Consider the following 16,043-nt stretch of genomic DNA (forward strand, 5'->3'; position numbering starts at 1 on the left):
GGAGGGAGTTATGTGCATATACACGGGACGATCATCAACGATAACTATATAGTTGAACGATCTCCCGGGTGGGCTGGATGATCAATGTCGATCATCCAGAACACCACGAACCCGCCAACGACCCGCGATCAACGTGGGCGATGGACAAAATCGTTATCGTCCATACGTGCCCGTGCATCGCAGGTCTTTGGCCGCCGAAAAATGCACGATATGAACGACAACAATATGATCGATATAGTTATGGTTCATATCGTCCATTTTAATCGTACTGTGTGTACGCACCATTAAAGAGGTGAGAAGTGAATGTAATCAATCTGACAGGAAAGGGGAGGTGACAGAAGATGATCACAGAGGAGGGAGGGCCGGAGGGGAGACAATCTGGGCAGCTTGAGGGAGCATGAAATGTAGAAACATCTCAGATCCGTACTTTACGATATAGAGCAAACAAACCGAGATTAAATGTCGTCATACTGTGTAGCCCCCGATGAATTCTGGAACAATGGATGGCGCCCTCTGTCCATTTTGACGCCTGGAGCTCATGCTTCACTGGAACCACCCTCGCTGGAAGCAATGGTTACATGTGATCATTAGGCACATGGCGATGGCGCCACATACTTAACAGTTCGATGTCGCACTCTCCATGACCATCCCTACAGTATGGAAGAGGCTCAGTTGGGAGTCCAGTGATATAAATGAGATAATAATCATGACCAGCAAGGTAATTAATATAGGTATGGCCATTTTCATCTCTAGTGCTGGCATGACGGATAGATCAGTGTGCTTGGTGACATAAACCACGGCATTCTGACAGCAGAGAGTAGGACACAACCTGTTGCTGTGCCTAGTGACATGTGGTGGTGCTGGTGGTGGTAAGTAGTGATAATGATGATCACACCCCCTAATGCTGCCGCCACACCTGCTGGCACTGGCGTCTGACTTTCTCCAGGAGCGTCCTATTCCCTCCAGTTCTGAGGGGGGGATTTTGGATCCAATGAGCAATCGGTGGTACCAGCTGACAGTCCCTCCCCCTCCTCGCGCGTGGCGTTGGTACCGGTCCTCCAACATAAAAGCAGCTGAGGCGTCTCCCTGCTCCCAGTCACAGACTCCTACAGCTCCTACCAGACACTACTGTGTGAGAGATACAGCCAGGAGCCGCGAACATGGAGCTGGTACCCATGGAGATCAACCCGGAGGTAACGCGGCTGTCGCCTCTGTGCTTCCAGCGAGTTCTCATCACTTTGCTGTCGTTGTCATTTGTTTGTATTCATCCCTGTTTCTGTCTCCGTAGATGCTGAACAAAGTGAGTGAGGCGGCGGCTCTGCTCATCTCTGCCCATTAATAATGGATGTCCCGGAGTCCGCTCAGGGCGTGGTCCATGTACTGACCTGTCATGCCACATTGTGCTCGGCCCTGGCTGGTGCTGTGCCCGTCATCGGCCACATGTGGTCCTATTCACATCACATATACATGTTATATGATCTATAATCCTATATGTAGATGTACTGCACCGGGTGTAGCCTTTATATCCTGGCTTCTGTAACTCGTCCACCAGCCTAAATTCCTCCTCATACCATCCATTATGGAGGCATGGGCCACTTTATATCTGCCATAGTATGATAGCTGAGGCGTATATTTAACCTCCTGGATTTATTGTACTTTATATATCTGGCCAGTTGTGGGGAATATCTAATTGTTTGTGGGTTACGTAATACCAGCTCCTTACTTGCGGGGATGGATGTAGTACTAGGGTTATGTACCATGTGCTATAGGGAGTGCCCAGTCTTGTCCTGCACTAGGCTCTCAGTATACCTCTAATGGACACTGACCTCATCCTTGTCTCCTGAGCTGTATCAGATGGTAAATGTGCATGTTATTGCCCAATGTAATCTAGAAGTGAATGCTGAAGTGTTAAGCTGGCATGGGTGTTTCATTGTTATAGAGCACATGCTTGCTGATTTCAAGTAAATGCTGTAATAATCTTACACTTGGGACTGTTTTTGCTTTATTGGAATTCTTTCAACTGTTTTCTTATTGCAGTTGATGACTAAAGTCGGTGTTCTGTCCACCTGGAAATATGTGGATGTCCTGTGTTTTGAGAATGAGTACCTGAAGTCTTTCTCTCACCCGGTCTGTGCAGTGCTTCTTCTCTTCCCCCTCACCTCACAGGTAGGGCTGCAGCCTTCATGGAGTTGAGTCATAGCTGCTGTGAGTGCTGGGTACAATAGCCCATTTCTCAATTGCATTTGCAATGTGATCTGGGTAGTGCCCATGATAGCATTGCATGATCTGATAGCACCAAGGTGTGCTTTGAAGAGACCATCAGAGGTCTCTTCGCTCCTGTACTAGGACTCTTGTGCAGTTTACAGACCATGCGTGGTGGCAATTGCTGGTGTAGGTTCCTACAGAACCCCCTACTGGTTAATTTTACAAAATTTAGCCCATAGGCTCAAGCAGCCGGATTATGTTGGCTGCAGGGGACAAGATCAGGAATGCTGCTCATTCTGGAGCTTGGTAAATCTTGTAGCATTGCATACCTCATAGAAACCTATAGGGGTTACAGCTGCTGTCAGCAATGGAGGGATTGCAGTAGATATTGGGGAGAGCTCCTGCAGTGCCTCCATAGTACATCAGAGGGGCACAAAGTATTTGCGGCTAGCCCTTGAGAACTTTTCAGGGAATACTGCAAATTTTTAATGATAATAGACACTTGTAGGGGAATTCAATATGGAGCGAAACTCGTTTTTGCGTTAATATCGCACCTATGACATCATTACCGCAGGTTTTAGTTTTACACTGTATTCAATTTCAAAGACTTTTCGCAGGTTTGAAAAGTCTTTTTAAAAAAAAAAAAACGGGGATAACTTTTCACCACTGAATAGGTGGTGGAAAAAAGTAGAGAATTGGGGTTTAGGGGTGCAGGCTTAAAAAAATAGCCTGCACCCCTGGGAATGACATTTTAAAAATAACTGTAAAAAAAAATAGGGACACTCCAAAAAATTGGGGTGAAAAAAAAAGGGGAAAAAGTGTTTAGAAATAGGTTCAGGGCTATTCTGCAAGTATGCGGCAGGTGTTTTCTAGAATAGGCCGTTAGCGGCAGGTGCATAGTTGCAGAATTTTTAAAAACTAACTTTAGGGACATCAAAATATGCTAGTGCCCATTTTCATGTACCCAAATTTGATGGGATTACTTAAAAAAACATAAAAATAACCTAAGTGCTCTTCTGCAACACTTCTGTTGGGAAAAAAACACCTGCTGCGGCTATTTAAAGCCCCAACTTTCATTTGCAGGCTAAAACAGGGGTACCCATAGTGATCCCCCATGTTTTTACAACTTTAGGGGGTCCTACAATTTTTTTCCTGTAAAATTTAATTTTTTACGCAAATCCCACTTCGCACCTTCCCATTTTTGTAAATTTGGTATTGAATACGGGGTTAATGCGGGTGCGCGCCCAATACTTTATCCCAGAAAAATCTTTGATATGAAACGTAAACTTCGACAGCGAAGTTAACATTTCATATTGAATACCCCTCTTTGTCTATTAAAGGCTTGGTATGTTTTCTGCATTACAGGGTAGTGCAATACTGAGTCCCAAGTGTGGTGGTTTTTTTTTTTCTCCCCCATTGGGTGGGGGCTGATGTATTTTGTGTGAACATTCAGTTATCTCTTTCCCACTCCTTGTTAATGCTGAGGTGTTAGATCTTTAAAGGTATGCGCACTTTTCCTAAACACTGTAGTTTAGGGAGTTCTACTTTGTGCTGTAGTTATAATGCTTAGACATAAAGGGTCTAAGCCATGGAGTGACAAGTACAAACCAATCTGCTCCTAACTGTCATGTTACAGGCTGTTTTGAAAAATTAGATTGGTTGGTACTGTCATACTATCTCTCTCCAAGGCTTAGACTGGGTACACAGAAATTTTCTATCCAACTAGTTTATTGGAGTGAAAATCTGGTAAAGTATGAAAGCAAATGACAATCAGCAATTTGCTCCCAAATGCCAGAAAATGGACAAACTGTTTGAACAAATTGTTTAGATCAAACATTTAACAAACTTGTCTGACCTTTTTCATCTCTTTTCTGGCATTTAGGTGCAAATTGCTGATCATCAGTTACTCCCATGTTAGCAGATTTCATTCCAAATAGTTGGCTGGTTGGACAGAATCTTTACGTGTGCACCCAGCCTAAGTTGATAGACCCAAGAGTGCAGCACTCATTGAGCTAGGCTGTCTTTAACTGCATAAGACTCGTAGGTCGGGATATAATCTGTCCTCATGGTGAATTTGTATCCTCCCTGAGCTGCATCTAGTGTATGTGAGCTACTGTGATTAAGATTCGTTGGATCAGATGACTTAAATCTGCAACAGACATGTATGCAAACTGTACAATGTTTAATACTAGTGCTGCCACCTGTGGGGGGAGTTGCTTGAAAATCAATCTTGTGTACACCTTATCTGACTAGGCAAAAATAAATTCCTCTGTCCTGTGCAAGACACCCTTAGGTGTATACTCCTTGTTTGTGCTCCAGAACAACTTGACCCTTTAAAAACATCTGTTCAAATAAGTACTTACTATGGCTAGTGCCAATTTTGAACCTACATATATCAGGGGTCTTCAACCTTGGCCCTCCAGCTGCTGTGGAACTACACATCCCAGTATGCACTGCCATAGTTCTAGCATGCTGGGATGTGTAGTTCCACAGCAGCTGGAGGGCCAAGTTTGAAGACCCCTGACATGCATACATATAAGTTAAACTTTTTTTTTTTTTTTTTTCGTCCTGAAGTAGAGTAAACCAAAGTAATGACCCCCCCCCCCCCCCCCCGCCCCTTAAAAAAAAAAAAAGCTGACTGCCAATCCTGTCCCTGTAGGTGGGTACACACTTGAAGGATATCTGCAGTTATATCTTTAGCTGGCCGTTCATACACACTTAACTGCCATCTGTCCGGCAGCCGCAGGGGGCAGGTCAGGGGTGTGTTCCATCCCCTCCTCGCGGCTGCTTGTGTATGGGCGGTCTGTAAACTGCCTGCACACTTGCTGATGGACAGATGTCTGCCGACAGCCAATGCTAGGTCTGAACATACATATTGCCTGTACACGCTGGCCGACGGCCAGCTGATATATTGGCTGACAAATTGATCAGCCAATATATCTGCCAGTGTGTACCCAGCAGATCTGTTTCAGGGGCAGTCACTAAACTGGGTACACAATGTCCCAATGAGATGGGTGTCCCAATTACACTAAATCCCAGAACATGCAATATAGTGCATACAGTAATCTTTTGAACAATGGCATAATCAGTCTCAGGGATTGTAGCCAATGAATCATATCTCCTGTACACTGTGTGCACACACTACACCAGAGGTTCCCAAAGTCTGCCATTACAGTCCATGTTTTGGGGGAGCGCCATGCTTGAGCACAGGTGACTTAGTACCTCAATCCATTTGATTTAACCATCTGGACTCATGCTTGGATATCCCTAAAACATGGACTGTAATGGCAGACTTTGGGAACCTCTGCACTACACCATGGGTAGCCAACCTCTGTCCTCGAGAGCTACTAAAGGCCCCCATACATCAGAGATTGATTGCAGCAATCGTGCAATTTGCAATTGATTGTGTATAAAAATCTTTCCCTTTTTCAATCGATTGATTGCAGCAATTTGCAATCTCTGATGTATGGGGGCCTTTACTGTTCACATTTTCCAGACCACCTAGCTGGTGCACAGGTGTATTCATTACTCACTAACACATTTGAAAAGATTTGCAGGTGGAGCTAATTAAACTTGTGATTCTGTGAGGAGACCTGGAAAACACACGGTTGGTGGTTCTCGAGGACCAGGGTTGGCTACATGATGTGCAGCACATTGTTCTCTGCATTGTCCCATCTGACAGGCCTATACTATATGATGTGTACAATATAACATTCAGATCCATGTTGGCACAATATATTGGACAATAGATCATATAATGTTTCTAGCTCTACAGTCATTTGCTGCCTGACTTTCCTAAAATAAAACTGTATACTATGACTAAACTGAACCATTCGCTGCCAAGATTTGCTGTAAGTGAACTATTAAGTCGCATCTAAGTGTCTGTTCTTGAAGCACAAGTCTCAGGTAGGCAGTCACAATTCTTTGAGTAATGGAGGTTGGCAAATATAAATGCAAAATGCTTTCAGATAAAACATGAGATGATTACTTGTGTTGTGCATTGCTTGCTGCTTGGGAAAACCTGTACGCTATGGCGAATTCCCCTGTAAAACTGATCTCCAAAAAAACTGCTTCTAAAATCCACCTCAACTTGCCCAGACCCCACTCTGCAGAAAGTAATTTGGTTTACAATGTATAGCTCTTGTCTGATCTGGTTCTGCAGATATATTTATCTTCAGGAACATAGCATGGAACAATTAATTGCAATCACGGCTAATGAAGATTAACAAAAAATGAGATCCTTATGGGGTCTCGCTGTGTAATCACTTCTTATTTCAGTTGGTATAAACTTATACATATACAAACACAAATGATGTAAAATGGGATTTTCTCCACAGCATGAAGAGTTCAGGAAGAAACAAAATGAGGAACTGAAGGGCAAAGAGCCAGATGCCAAAGTCTATTTCATGAAACAGACAATCACTAACTCCTGTGGAACAATTGGGCTCATCCATGCTGCAGCCAATAACAAAGATAAACTGAGTTTTGGTGAGTGTCAATGCATTGGATTAACCTTGGAGTACAGAATTTGCTTTGTCATGCATGGAAGAGGAGCATAGATTAATGTTAATGTGCAGGCCTTTTGAAGGGCAGTGGAGTGAACTTGTTCTGAGTTGCCTATTGCTACTCTAAAGGTGCCTACACATGACTATTGCCTGATTTTGATGCATTGGAACAAATTGTGTAAAATATGTAAATTGTGTTCACTCACTATGAGCACCTGCTGCAGGTAAGATCTGCCAATCTCTGACACTATTTTCTGCAGATTGATAAATCAGATTGGACACTTAGGACCATATTGTGTCCTGAGAGCTGCCAGGCAGAGTTCAAGGGAAATTGCTCACAATATCACATCGTGAGCAGTCTAGTGCAGGCGTGTCAAACTATACCAACTAGGCCAAATATTAAAGGTCAAAAGTGTGGGCTGCAACAAAGTCTTGTATGCAATTTTTTAAGTTTTATTAATACAATGCAGTGCCCCTTACGCTATTCACCTCCCCCACCCCCCCCCCCCCCTGTATTAGAGCCCCTTATATTGTACCCCCTTCCAGTATAGAACAGGCCCCACTCACCTGTGCAGTACTTTCCTCTCTGGGCACTGCTACAGTCCACGATTACATCACTCTCACCGTCCTACATAAATGCTGCCGCTAACTGGATCCAGGATGTCAGGTGCAGGCTCCTCATCGTGGGTGACGTCACCCGCGTGCTGGGAACGCCTGCCTCTGAAGTGATCAGAAGCTTCTTTAGTCTGTATGCTGCAGAGACCAGCATTGTAAGGATTCTGCCTTTGAACCTCTATATGCCCCTGCCTATACCTTCTAATATCCTGCCTATAAACCTCTAAGGATGACGCTAATTTGCGTACGTAGTCGTACAGTAAATAGACTCCAGACCTAGAACCTGTGGTTCCAAAGCACAAAGTATTATTCAAGTAAAAGTACAGCAGTTACACGCTATGATCCTCATATAATCTTAGTGCAAAGAGATTATACAGACCCAAGTACAATTATACATACGCAGCGCTCTCTGGTCCAGATGTTGGGCATCAGCAAGAAACCCCTCGTCAATCAGCATTCAGCACGAAGACTAGGAACCCAGGCTCAGAGCACACATATTTATACCCCCCAGAAATAAACACCATAGAGAAGTTTGTTGCTAATACCATTGGTCCTAAAGGAGAGGGCATATGTTACAAGGCATCTAACAGGTTGGTTCAAATAGACACGATCCAGCCTCTAACAACTGGTGGTCTCTGGTTTCCCACCCCATGCAAATCCTAACAGTTCATATAATGTACATTTTGTTGCTTGAAGTCTCTGAGGTCCATAAGTTGAGAATGCATGTTGCAATCTCTCCATCGATATTACCAGAATACTGTAAAATGAGTCAATCAGTACAATACCAAACATGGCTTACTTGTCACGTATAAAACCTTAGTTATGAAATCTTTATTTCATAGCAATTATAGTAAATGTGCATACTTGAATCTTATACCTTAAAGCTTATGGAACCTTGTATGTGAATATGTAATGTGTGGTTTGATGTAAAGACGCTAGTTAACTTGGGGCAGATGCATGTACATGAAGCTAATATTCAGCGTTTTCATACAGGGTCTTATACATTCGTTAATATGCGACTAGTTAACCGCGCAATTGTGCATATTAATGTGTATGAGAATGCCTAGCAGTGTGGAATGCTGAGCCTTATAGTTCTATGACTTGCTTATGCCCCAGCAGCCCCCACCCTTTTCAGGCTCTCAAATACTGGTCTGTGTTCTCCCAGGGCCTGTGTGGATGCAAATTAGCACAGCTACAAGACCCAAACCTCAGATAACACTCTTGGCTCTGAAGGTATTTTATTGTAGGAAGCCTGCTAATGTAAGGTGCTACAAACGACCCTCTTGCTGTATTCGAGCAGGGCCACCTGGAGTGAGCAGATGTTATGTCCATGAAGCTTGTCTTCACAGGCTAGTTGTCACGTGGCCATTTGCTCTGTTTAGCTAATGCAATCCAATTTTGACATACTGTACAGCCAATTCTGAAATATATTCTTTAGGGGAATTATAATACACACACTTTATCCAGAGCACCCAAACTACGTAAAGTCATGAAATGGGCTTTTGATGAATTGCCGTAACTTATGGCAATGGTCGCAGATGCAATCGCATGATGCTAATAGTAATATCGCCACATGTACTAAAGTGAGTTTCTAAAATGGTGCTGGTCACAAAATGGTGTGGTGCAGATTTTTGTTTCTAAAATGGAGTCTAGCTTCCATTCGCAAGATGGCGTCACGCACGCCAATTTCTACGCTGGTTCACACTGTCAGGCCACATAAAATTTACTTGGGTTGCATGTGGCCTGTGGACCACATGTTTGACATGCCTGGTCTAGTGTGTAGGCACCTTTACACTCTTGTAATGAATGTTGGTGTATCGGACTGTAGACTTGCATGCCAAATGAGCAGTGTGGTGAGTGGTTTTACTGGTTTGAAATGTAATGGCTCCTGGCATTGGTTTGTGCAGAGAACTGTATATAATATATATCGCCCACTGAAATAACAACGTAGAGGAGGTATCACGCAGTATAACAAATTGCTGGTAAAATACTTGAAATGACCTATTCCATAGTCTATAAGGGATGTCCTCTTATACTTTATCAAGTGTGTAACACTAAAATGACCATGTATCTTTGGCCACACAACAAAAAAAAAAAGCCAGCTTGAGTAGTTAAACATATGTACTATGCTGGAATCCATTATGGTTTTACAGTGGGTGGGTAATATAAAATAGTGGCTGCTCATATCAGCTTAATGTCGTTTTTTTACAGGTGCTTGTAAAGGGAATACAAGAGGTTTCCCTTGAGGACACTGCAGAAAGGCTTTAATACTACATGATGGAAATCCAGAGATCTTTGTTGCGTATATTTGTAAATGTATGGTTAGGCACCAGGCTGCATCAAGACTCTAACATAACTGCACCCACTCTGAGTCATGAGATTTATGTATGTGCTGCTATGTGTCACAACAGTATGCAATTATGACCCAGAGTGGCTGCTATTCTGTAACATTGGTACAGAGGGTGGATAAGCAAGCTTACTTATGCTGTGTTTGATCAACAGGGGACTAGCAAAGATTCATTAAGGTGATCTGACTAAATGACTAATCTTAGTCTTTAGTAAGCTGTGAAATCTGTCTGAATGTAATGGCTAATTTAAAATATTATGCAGGAGATATCGGATATTTCATGCAGAAGGCTAATTGGTGCTGTAGATTGCAGTCCCCATTGATAATGGGAACTATCTGCCCTATGTACCAACTCCAAAAGGAAACTTTCTGGAGTTTGGGCCCATTAGTGTAAACTAATCTTCAGATGGTGTAAACTGGTTTAAGCATATGGAGACTTGCAAGCAGGAGAGCTTCTGATTACTCTTGCATGTTGCAGAAGGTGACACTGCACATGCAAATAGGGGTATTCAATTTTTTTTTTCTGCATAAAGGTATGGTGCGCGCTCCTGCTTATCCACGTAGTCAAAATAAAATTAACAAAAACGGGAAACTCAAGTTGGATTTGCGTAAAGTTATGAATTTTTCCTTAAAATAATTGTAAGGACCCCCCCTAAAGTTGTAAAAACATGGGGAACACTATGAGTACCCCCAGTTTTAGCCTTTAATTGAAAGTCAGGATTTAAATAGCTGCAGCAGGTGTTTGTTTTTTCTGACATTGAAGTGATGCAGAAGAGCACTTAGGTTATTTTTTTTTCATTTTTTTTTAAGTGGTCCCATCAAATTTGGGGTACATGAAAATGGGTACTTGCATATTTTGTCCCTAAAGTCGTCAGTTTTTAAAAACTCTGCATTTGTGCACCTGCCGCTATAATTCTATTCTAGAATACACCTGCCGCATACTTGCAGAATAGCCCTGAACCCATTTCCCTATTTAACAATTTTTTTTTAAATTTTTTTTTGCACCCCAATTTTTTAATGTTTTTTATAATTTTTTTGACAGTTAAATGTCATTCCCAGGGGTGCAGGCTCTTTTTTTTTTTTTTTTTTTTTTTTAAGCCTGCACCCCTAAACCCCAATTCTGCACTTTTTTCGACACCTATTCAATGGTGAAGTTATCCCCGTTTTTTTTATCAAAGACTTTTCAAAACTGTGATAAGTCTTTGAAATTGAATACAGTGTAAAACTAAAACCAGTGATTAACACAAACTGTTATCGCACCCATATTGAATACCCCTGTTAGTCTTTCACAAATGTGAGACTTCTACATAATGCAGGGCTATGACTTGCAGGGACCGTTATCACTAACTGCTGTCCCTGTTTCCATGCATACATAGTGGGAATATTTTTATTAAAAATATAATTTGCGGCAAAATAGAACCTTAATTGTGGCAGCTCTGATTATAACATAAGCCCATAACTCATGTTAAACTAGCCATCACATGGACACTCCTGGAAGGTAGTGTTATGGTGCGTACACATGGGACAATGTGCACCCTGAACAAATATTGTCCCATGTCCCCTGCAGTTTGTGCTGAGTTGTTTATGACTAGTTTGTTCAATGCCAGGGCCCCCTCCTCATCCCCCAAACATGTACAACCTGACAATCAAGTTGTTCAGGCGATGGAAACAGGAGTGCGCATTTGTACTTTTCGTTCATTGTTTTGGGGCAAATACTGAACAATTTGTTTAACGACAAATCATTCAGAAATTGACCAGTGTGTATGCTCCGTTACAGTTAACAATGGCATCAGCGCTCTAGTCTACAGGAACTAACTTCACTTTTCTAAAGAATTAGAACCCAAAAGTGAACTCTGGATTACTGCCTGCTTGAACAAAATAATGTGTAAGAACCCCTCAATATTGGTATTTACTATCTAGCATAGTAAGACACAAGAATTGTCAGCTGTACTAAACCTTAACATATAAAGCCAGAACATGCTGGTGCTATACAACTGGTAACTAAACCATAATGGAACAGGACTGGATAAAAGGCAATGGTATGAGGGCCCTGCTTACAATCTATTGGAAATAAGCATTTGATAAACAAGGATAAGGGCTACATATGGGTCTAACCAGATTAGGTTTCTTCCTGTATGAGCCAGTCACACAGCAATGTTGGCCAGGGGTCAGTGCATGCTCTCAGGAGTCACCCAGACTTTCTGCAACTCTTTAGTTCCCTGGATGAACGCATGTCTCCCACTTCCTAGTGGTGTGTAGTAAAGGAATTGTGGATACCTGGGGAGGGGGTGCAGCCCATATGATGCAACACAATGAGAAATGCATTACTCCCTTAGACCTGCGATTAGTAGTAATGTGCTGCCATGGGGGGCAGGGTTTAATGATGCCAGCTGTAATTCCTCTACAGGCTTCTGTGCAACAAACTAGGGAAGTATAAATCCTAGGATATGTGTGGAAAAATGTGAAGCTGTGGACTGGGTAGAGGAGAGGTAAAACAGTTTAGAGGACATGCATGGATTCAGCCTAATGTTTCTTATAGGGGGAAGAATACACATTTCTTGTGCTACATTACATGGTTACCACATTCAAGAATCTGTTACACTGACAATCTGGCTTCTTGTTGCAGGTGATGGTTCTGCGTTGAAAGACTTTCTAAATAAATCTGACGATTCTTCTCCTAACGACAGGGCTAAGCTCCTGGAGGAAAATGAGGTATAAAACACTGCAATCCTCCAGCCTTTGCTGCTTGGACAGTACTTGACATGTGACACCAGTCCTATGACTAAGTGCTCTGGAGAAATCCGCTTTGCTGTGGAATCACATCTGAACTAGAAAAGTAACCACAGTGGGAAAAAAACCCAACAAATGAAGAAATCCATGCCTTTAATTCTGTACTGGTTCCTTTAGCAATGCAATTCTCCCAAGTTCACAATCAGATCCAGTTGTAGAACTATATGGTTTTCTAGCTCAGAATTCATGTAGTTTACATGCCCGTGTCTTTGAAACACTAATGTTTCATGCTTGTCTTCCAGGCCCTATGTTCTGCACACAACTCTGTAGCAGCTAAGGGACAGTGCAGGGTAAGTCTGTTCTACAAATTCTGTTCTGGTAACCTCTAATGACTCTGCTCATTGCTTGTGGAGCTTACTAGTTGAAAACTAGACTTTTTTTTTTTTTTTTTTTTTTTTTATAGTATGAGATGTGCTGAATGTTTAACTGTAAGGTCCATGTCTGTACAGGTAAACGATGAGGTGCACTTCCACTTCATAGTGTTCACAGCTGTGAATGGACATCTGTATGAGCTTGGTGAGTAATTTGGGCTCCTGTACCTACATGTATGTCAGGGAAATGTGGATGGTCTCACTTAAGGGACATGAAAGATGTAGTTTCATACGTGCCCCACTGCGTCATGGCTTTCAGTCCATCGCTAGTATGAAGCCTTGGTACACAACTGAGCCTTGAGGACTGAGTTTGAGAAATAACAGTCCTGGTTTTAAGGATACCTCTGGTTATGCACAGATGGTTTAATTGAAATGAGTTATTAATCAAGTCACCTGTGAACAAGCAAGGATACACTTAAAACCCAAACTGTTAGGGACAGTTTGGGAGCCCCTGCCTTAGTATGGAAAAACTTTTAAGGTAATGACCTGAAGTAGTTAATGTCACAGCTTAGTGATTCCACTGCCAGAGCCCCACATGGGACTGAAGTACCACCACAAACTTATTCATAATGGTGCAATGCTGGCTGCATAGCATTCATAGCTTATTGCTCAGTCGCTGTCAGACACATGGCTGCACTGTAAATTGCCAAATGGTTAACTCTTCATTTAATGTTATAGCTGTGCTTCTGTGTTTACTGTAACAAGCCAGCTGGTAAATCTGCCTACCTCCCAGGCAGCAGTAAGTGCAGCCTGATCTCTCCTCAGGAACATCCTAGGATCTGAAGGTGCCAGCTTCTATTACATTGGCTTTAAGTGGTCACATGTGTGCCCATGTACCATAAATGTAAAACAAAGTTTCCCTGATTATTCATTTTTCTCAGGATTAAGTTTAAAATGTGTGCCTTTAGCCAAGTTGTACTTTAAAGAACATTGACTGTCAAACCTGACTTGTGTTTTACAGACGGACTAACTCCAAAACCAATTGACCATGGTTCTACCTCTGAGAAAACCTTACTGGAGGTACTGTAATTGAAGAACTGAGGGTTGTATAAACAGTTCTGCACTTATGATCTAACTATACCATGTAGTGCAAATTTTTTTTAAAATGTAGGTTATGGTACACCACCACCTCACATATCCTAACATCTGCATCTGTTAGTTTGGGTGTGGTACAGCATGCCACCAGTCAAGTCAAAAGACCAACAAAAGCACCCCAATTGACAGCATGCTGACAGGTCGTCGTCCCCCCCCCCCCCCCCAGCATAGAACTATTTGCCCACTACCTTTGTGTGGGATGATAGCCATTGGGTTTCAGGTATCGGCAATTCATACCACGTCTGGATTCTGGCACTGGTCTATAAACATAGTTTGGGATTTAGGAGTTGGATTTCAACAGTTGGCATCCCAAATGCCAGCAAATAAACTAAATCAGTTTTTTGCATTTTATCACTTTTCTTTTTTTTGTAAAGATCACTGGATACAAGGGTCACCAGGCTCATGTATCCAGGGATTATCTAGCAAGAAGTGGTCAGTTGGTACATCCTATCAGTGCCGAAGGTCCTCTATCTCATAGCTTCTATCTAATCTATTTTTTTTTTTTTTTTTAAATGACCTTGGCAGGGACTTGGCAAATATTGTGTAGTCTGTATTTAAGGGTTGGGTACAGGATCCTGACTGGCAGAATACAGACAGATTTTTAAAAGTATTGTAACTCTTCCCCCTGGCACCTAACACAAATGCTGGGTACACATTGGCCGATCAATTGGTCAATATATTGTGCCCCGTCAGCCAGTGTGTACAGACAATATGTCTTAACTACGTCATTCAGACATATCGCATTGGCTGTGCTGCACAGCCAATGAACAGATGTCTGCAGACATATCTGTCAATCGGCAAGTGTGTACGGGTGCTCAGCCATTCGCCTGTACACAGGGGTGCAGAGGGGGACCCACAAGCTGGTACTAACCCAGGTCCAGCACAGCAGCCCAGCACACGCTGCTGGTCTGCACTGGGAGACTGTCTGAGGCTGCTAAAACAGCAGCCCGAGCAGTCTCCTATGCCAAAGGGGAGTGATCATGCTGATCGCAGCCCCCTTTGGCTGTGTGCACACAGCACCCCCCCTCCCCAGCATGCAGCACCAAATCGAATGTGGTGTGTTTTTTTTTTTTTTTCCCAAACTGGGTATGGCCATGCCTCCTGCAATTAGATCACACCTCCACCTGCCCCCAGTCCGGCTTGACCTGCTGCAGCAGCAGGTGGTCGTTCAGTGTATGAACGACCATCTGCATGTATCTGTCAGGTGTGTACCTTAAGTCTCTCTGAGCCTAATACAACTACAATCTGGCAGGATCTTGACAGTCAGGATGCCACTGACTGTATTGTGACCTTTTGGAATCTGGACTGTCTGGATGCAAACTACATCCTGTATTTAATACTGTGAAGTTCACTTCAGTAGTGTGGCAATCACTTGTTAGTAGCATGTCACCTAGCTGGCTACTTTGGCATAACTAACAAAACTGCAGCATTGTTAAACACCCTATGTTTTGCTTATGTAGTGCCATGGTCTCATGTCTTTCCTACTAATCCGTCTCAACTGATAACTGCCAGTCTTATATATAACTTGTTTTTACTATACAATTTCTTATATTCTCTTAGGATGCAGCTAAGATCTGCCATCAATATACTGAGCGAGAGAAAGGTGAAGTTCGTTTTTCAGCAGTGGCTCTCTCCAAAGCGGCATAATTAAGGCAAAGCTCCTTTTTATTTCAGTTAACATAACTGCAGCTTTACCAGTTACACAACTCTCCTTATTGCTCCAGCAAGATGTCTTAACTGCTTTTTCAAGCTTTCTTCCGCCTAGAAAGGTCTTTCTGTGGTTAAGTGCTTCACGGTTTCACCTTCCCTTGTAAATGTTTAGCAGTGCGGCACTTGTTCTGAATAAAGTTCATTTTTGAAAAAGACTTGTGTAAAACTTGATCCAATTTCACCAGTCTGCATTTTGGGCATATGTCCAAACATCTAACCAGCTCCCTTACCTGTATTGGTTAGCAACAGGACTAGACTGCTACAGCAACTCCTTGGCCTGCTCTTAAATATAGTAGATGAAGGCTGGCAGGATGGCTAATACAATCTGTCCGCTTGAATTAAAGGCCTAACATCTTTGGAACTAAAAGGGTCTTATGAACACTTTAATGTATAATGCCAGAAGGG

The 16,043-nt window shown here is 42.6% G+C and overlaps 1 protein-coding gene across 1 annotated transcript; it reads left to right on the forward strand.

Moving 5' to 3' along the window:
* The first annotated feature begins 1,104 nt into the window (after positions 1-1,104).
* UCHL1 (ubiquitin C-terminal hydrolase L1) lies at positions 1,105-15,793 on the forward strand. The gene is made up of 9 exons (XM_088450540.1): positions 1,105-1,193; positions 1,289-1,300; positions 2,038-2,166; positions 6,543-6,693; positions 12,299-12,384; positions 12,705-12,752; positions 12,912-12,978; positions 13,795-13,853; positions 15,489-15,793. The coding sequence occupies exons 1-9, from the start codon at positions 1,161-1,163 to the stop codon at positions 15,573-15,575; spliced, it is 672 nt and encodes a 223-aa protein (XP_088306666.1). The 5' UTR covers positions 1,105-1,160; the 3' UTR covers positions 15,576-15,793.
* The last annotated feature ends 250 nt before the right edge of the window (positions 15,794-16,043 follow it).

Source organism: Taudactylus pleione, unplaced genomic scaffold (assembly GCF_031769625.1).
Source record: "Taudactylus pleione unplaced genomic scaffold, aTauple2 ptg000519l, whole genome shotgun sequence".
Taxonomy (NCBI): domain Eukaryota; kingdom Metazoa; phylum Chordata; class Amphibia; order Anura; family Myobatrachidae; genus Taudactylus; species Taudactylus pleione.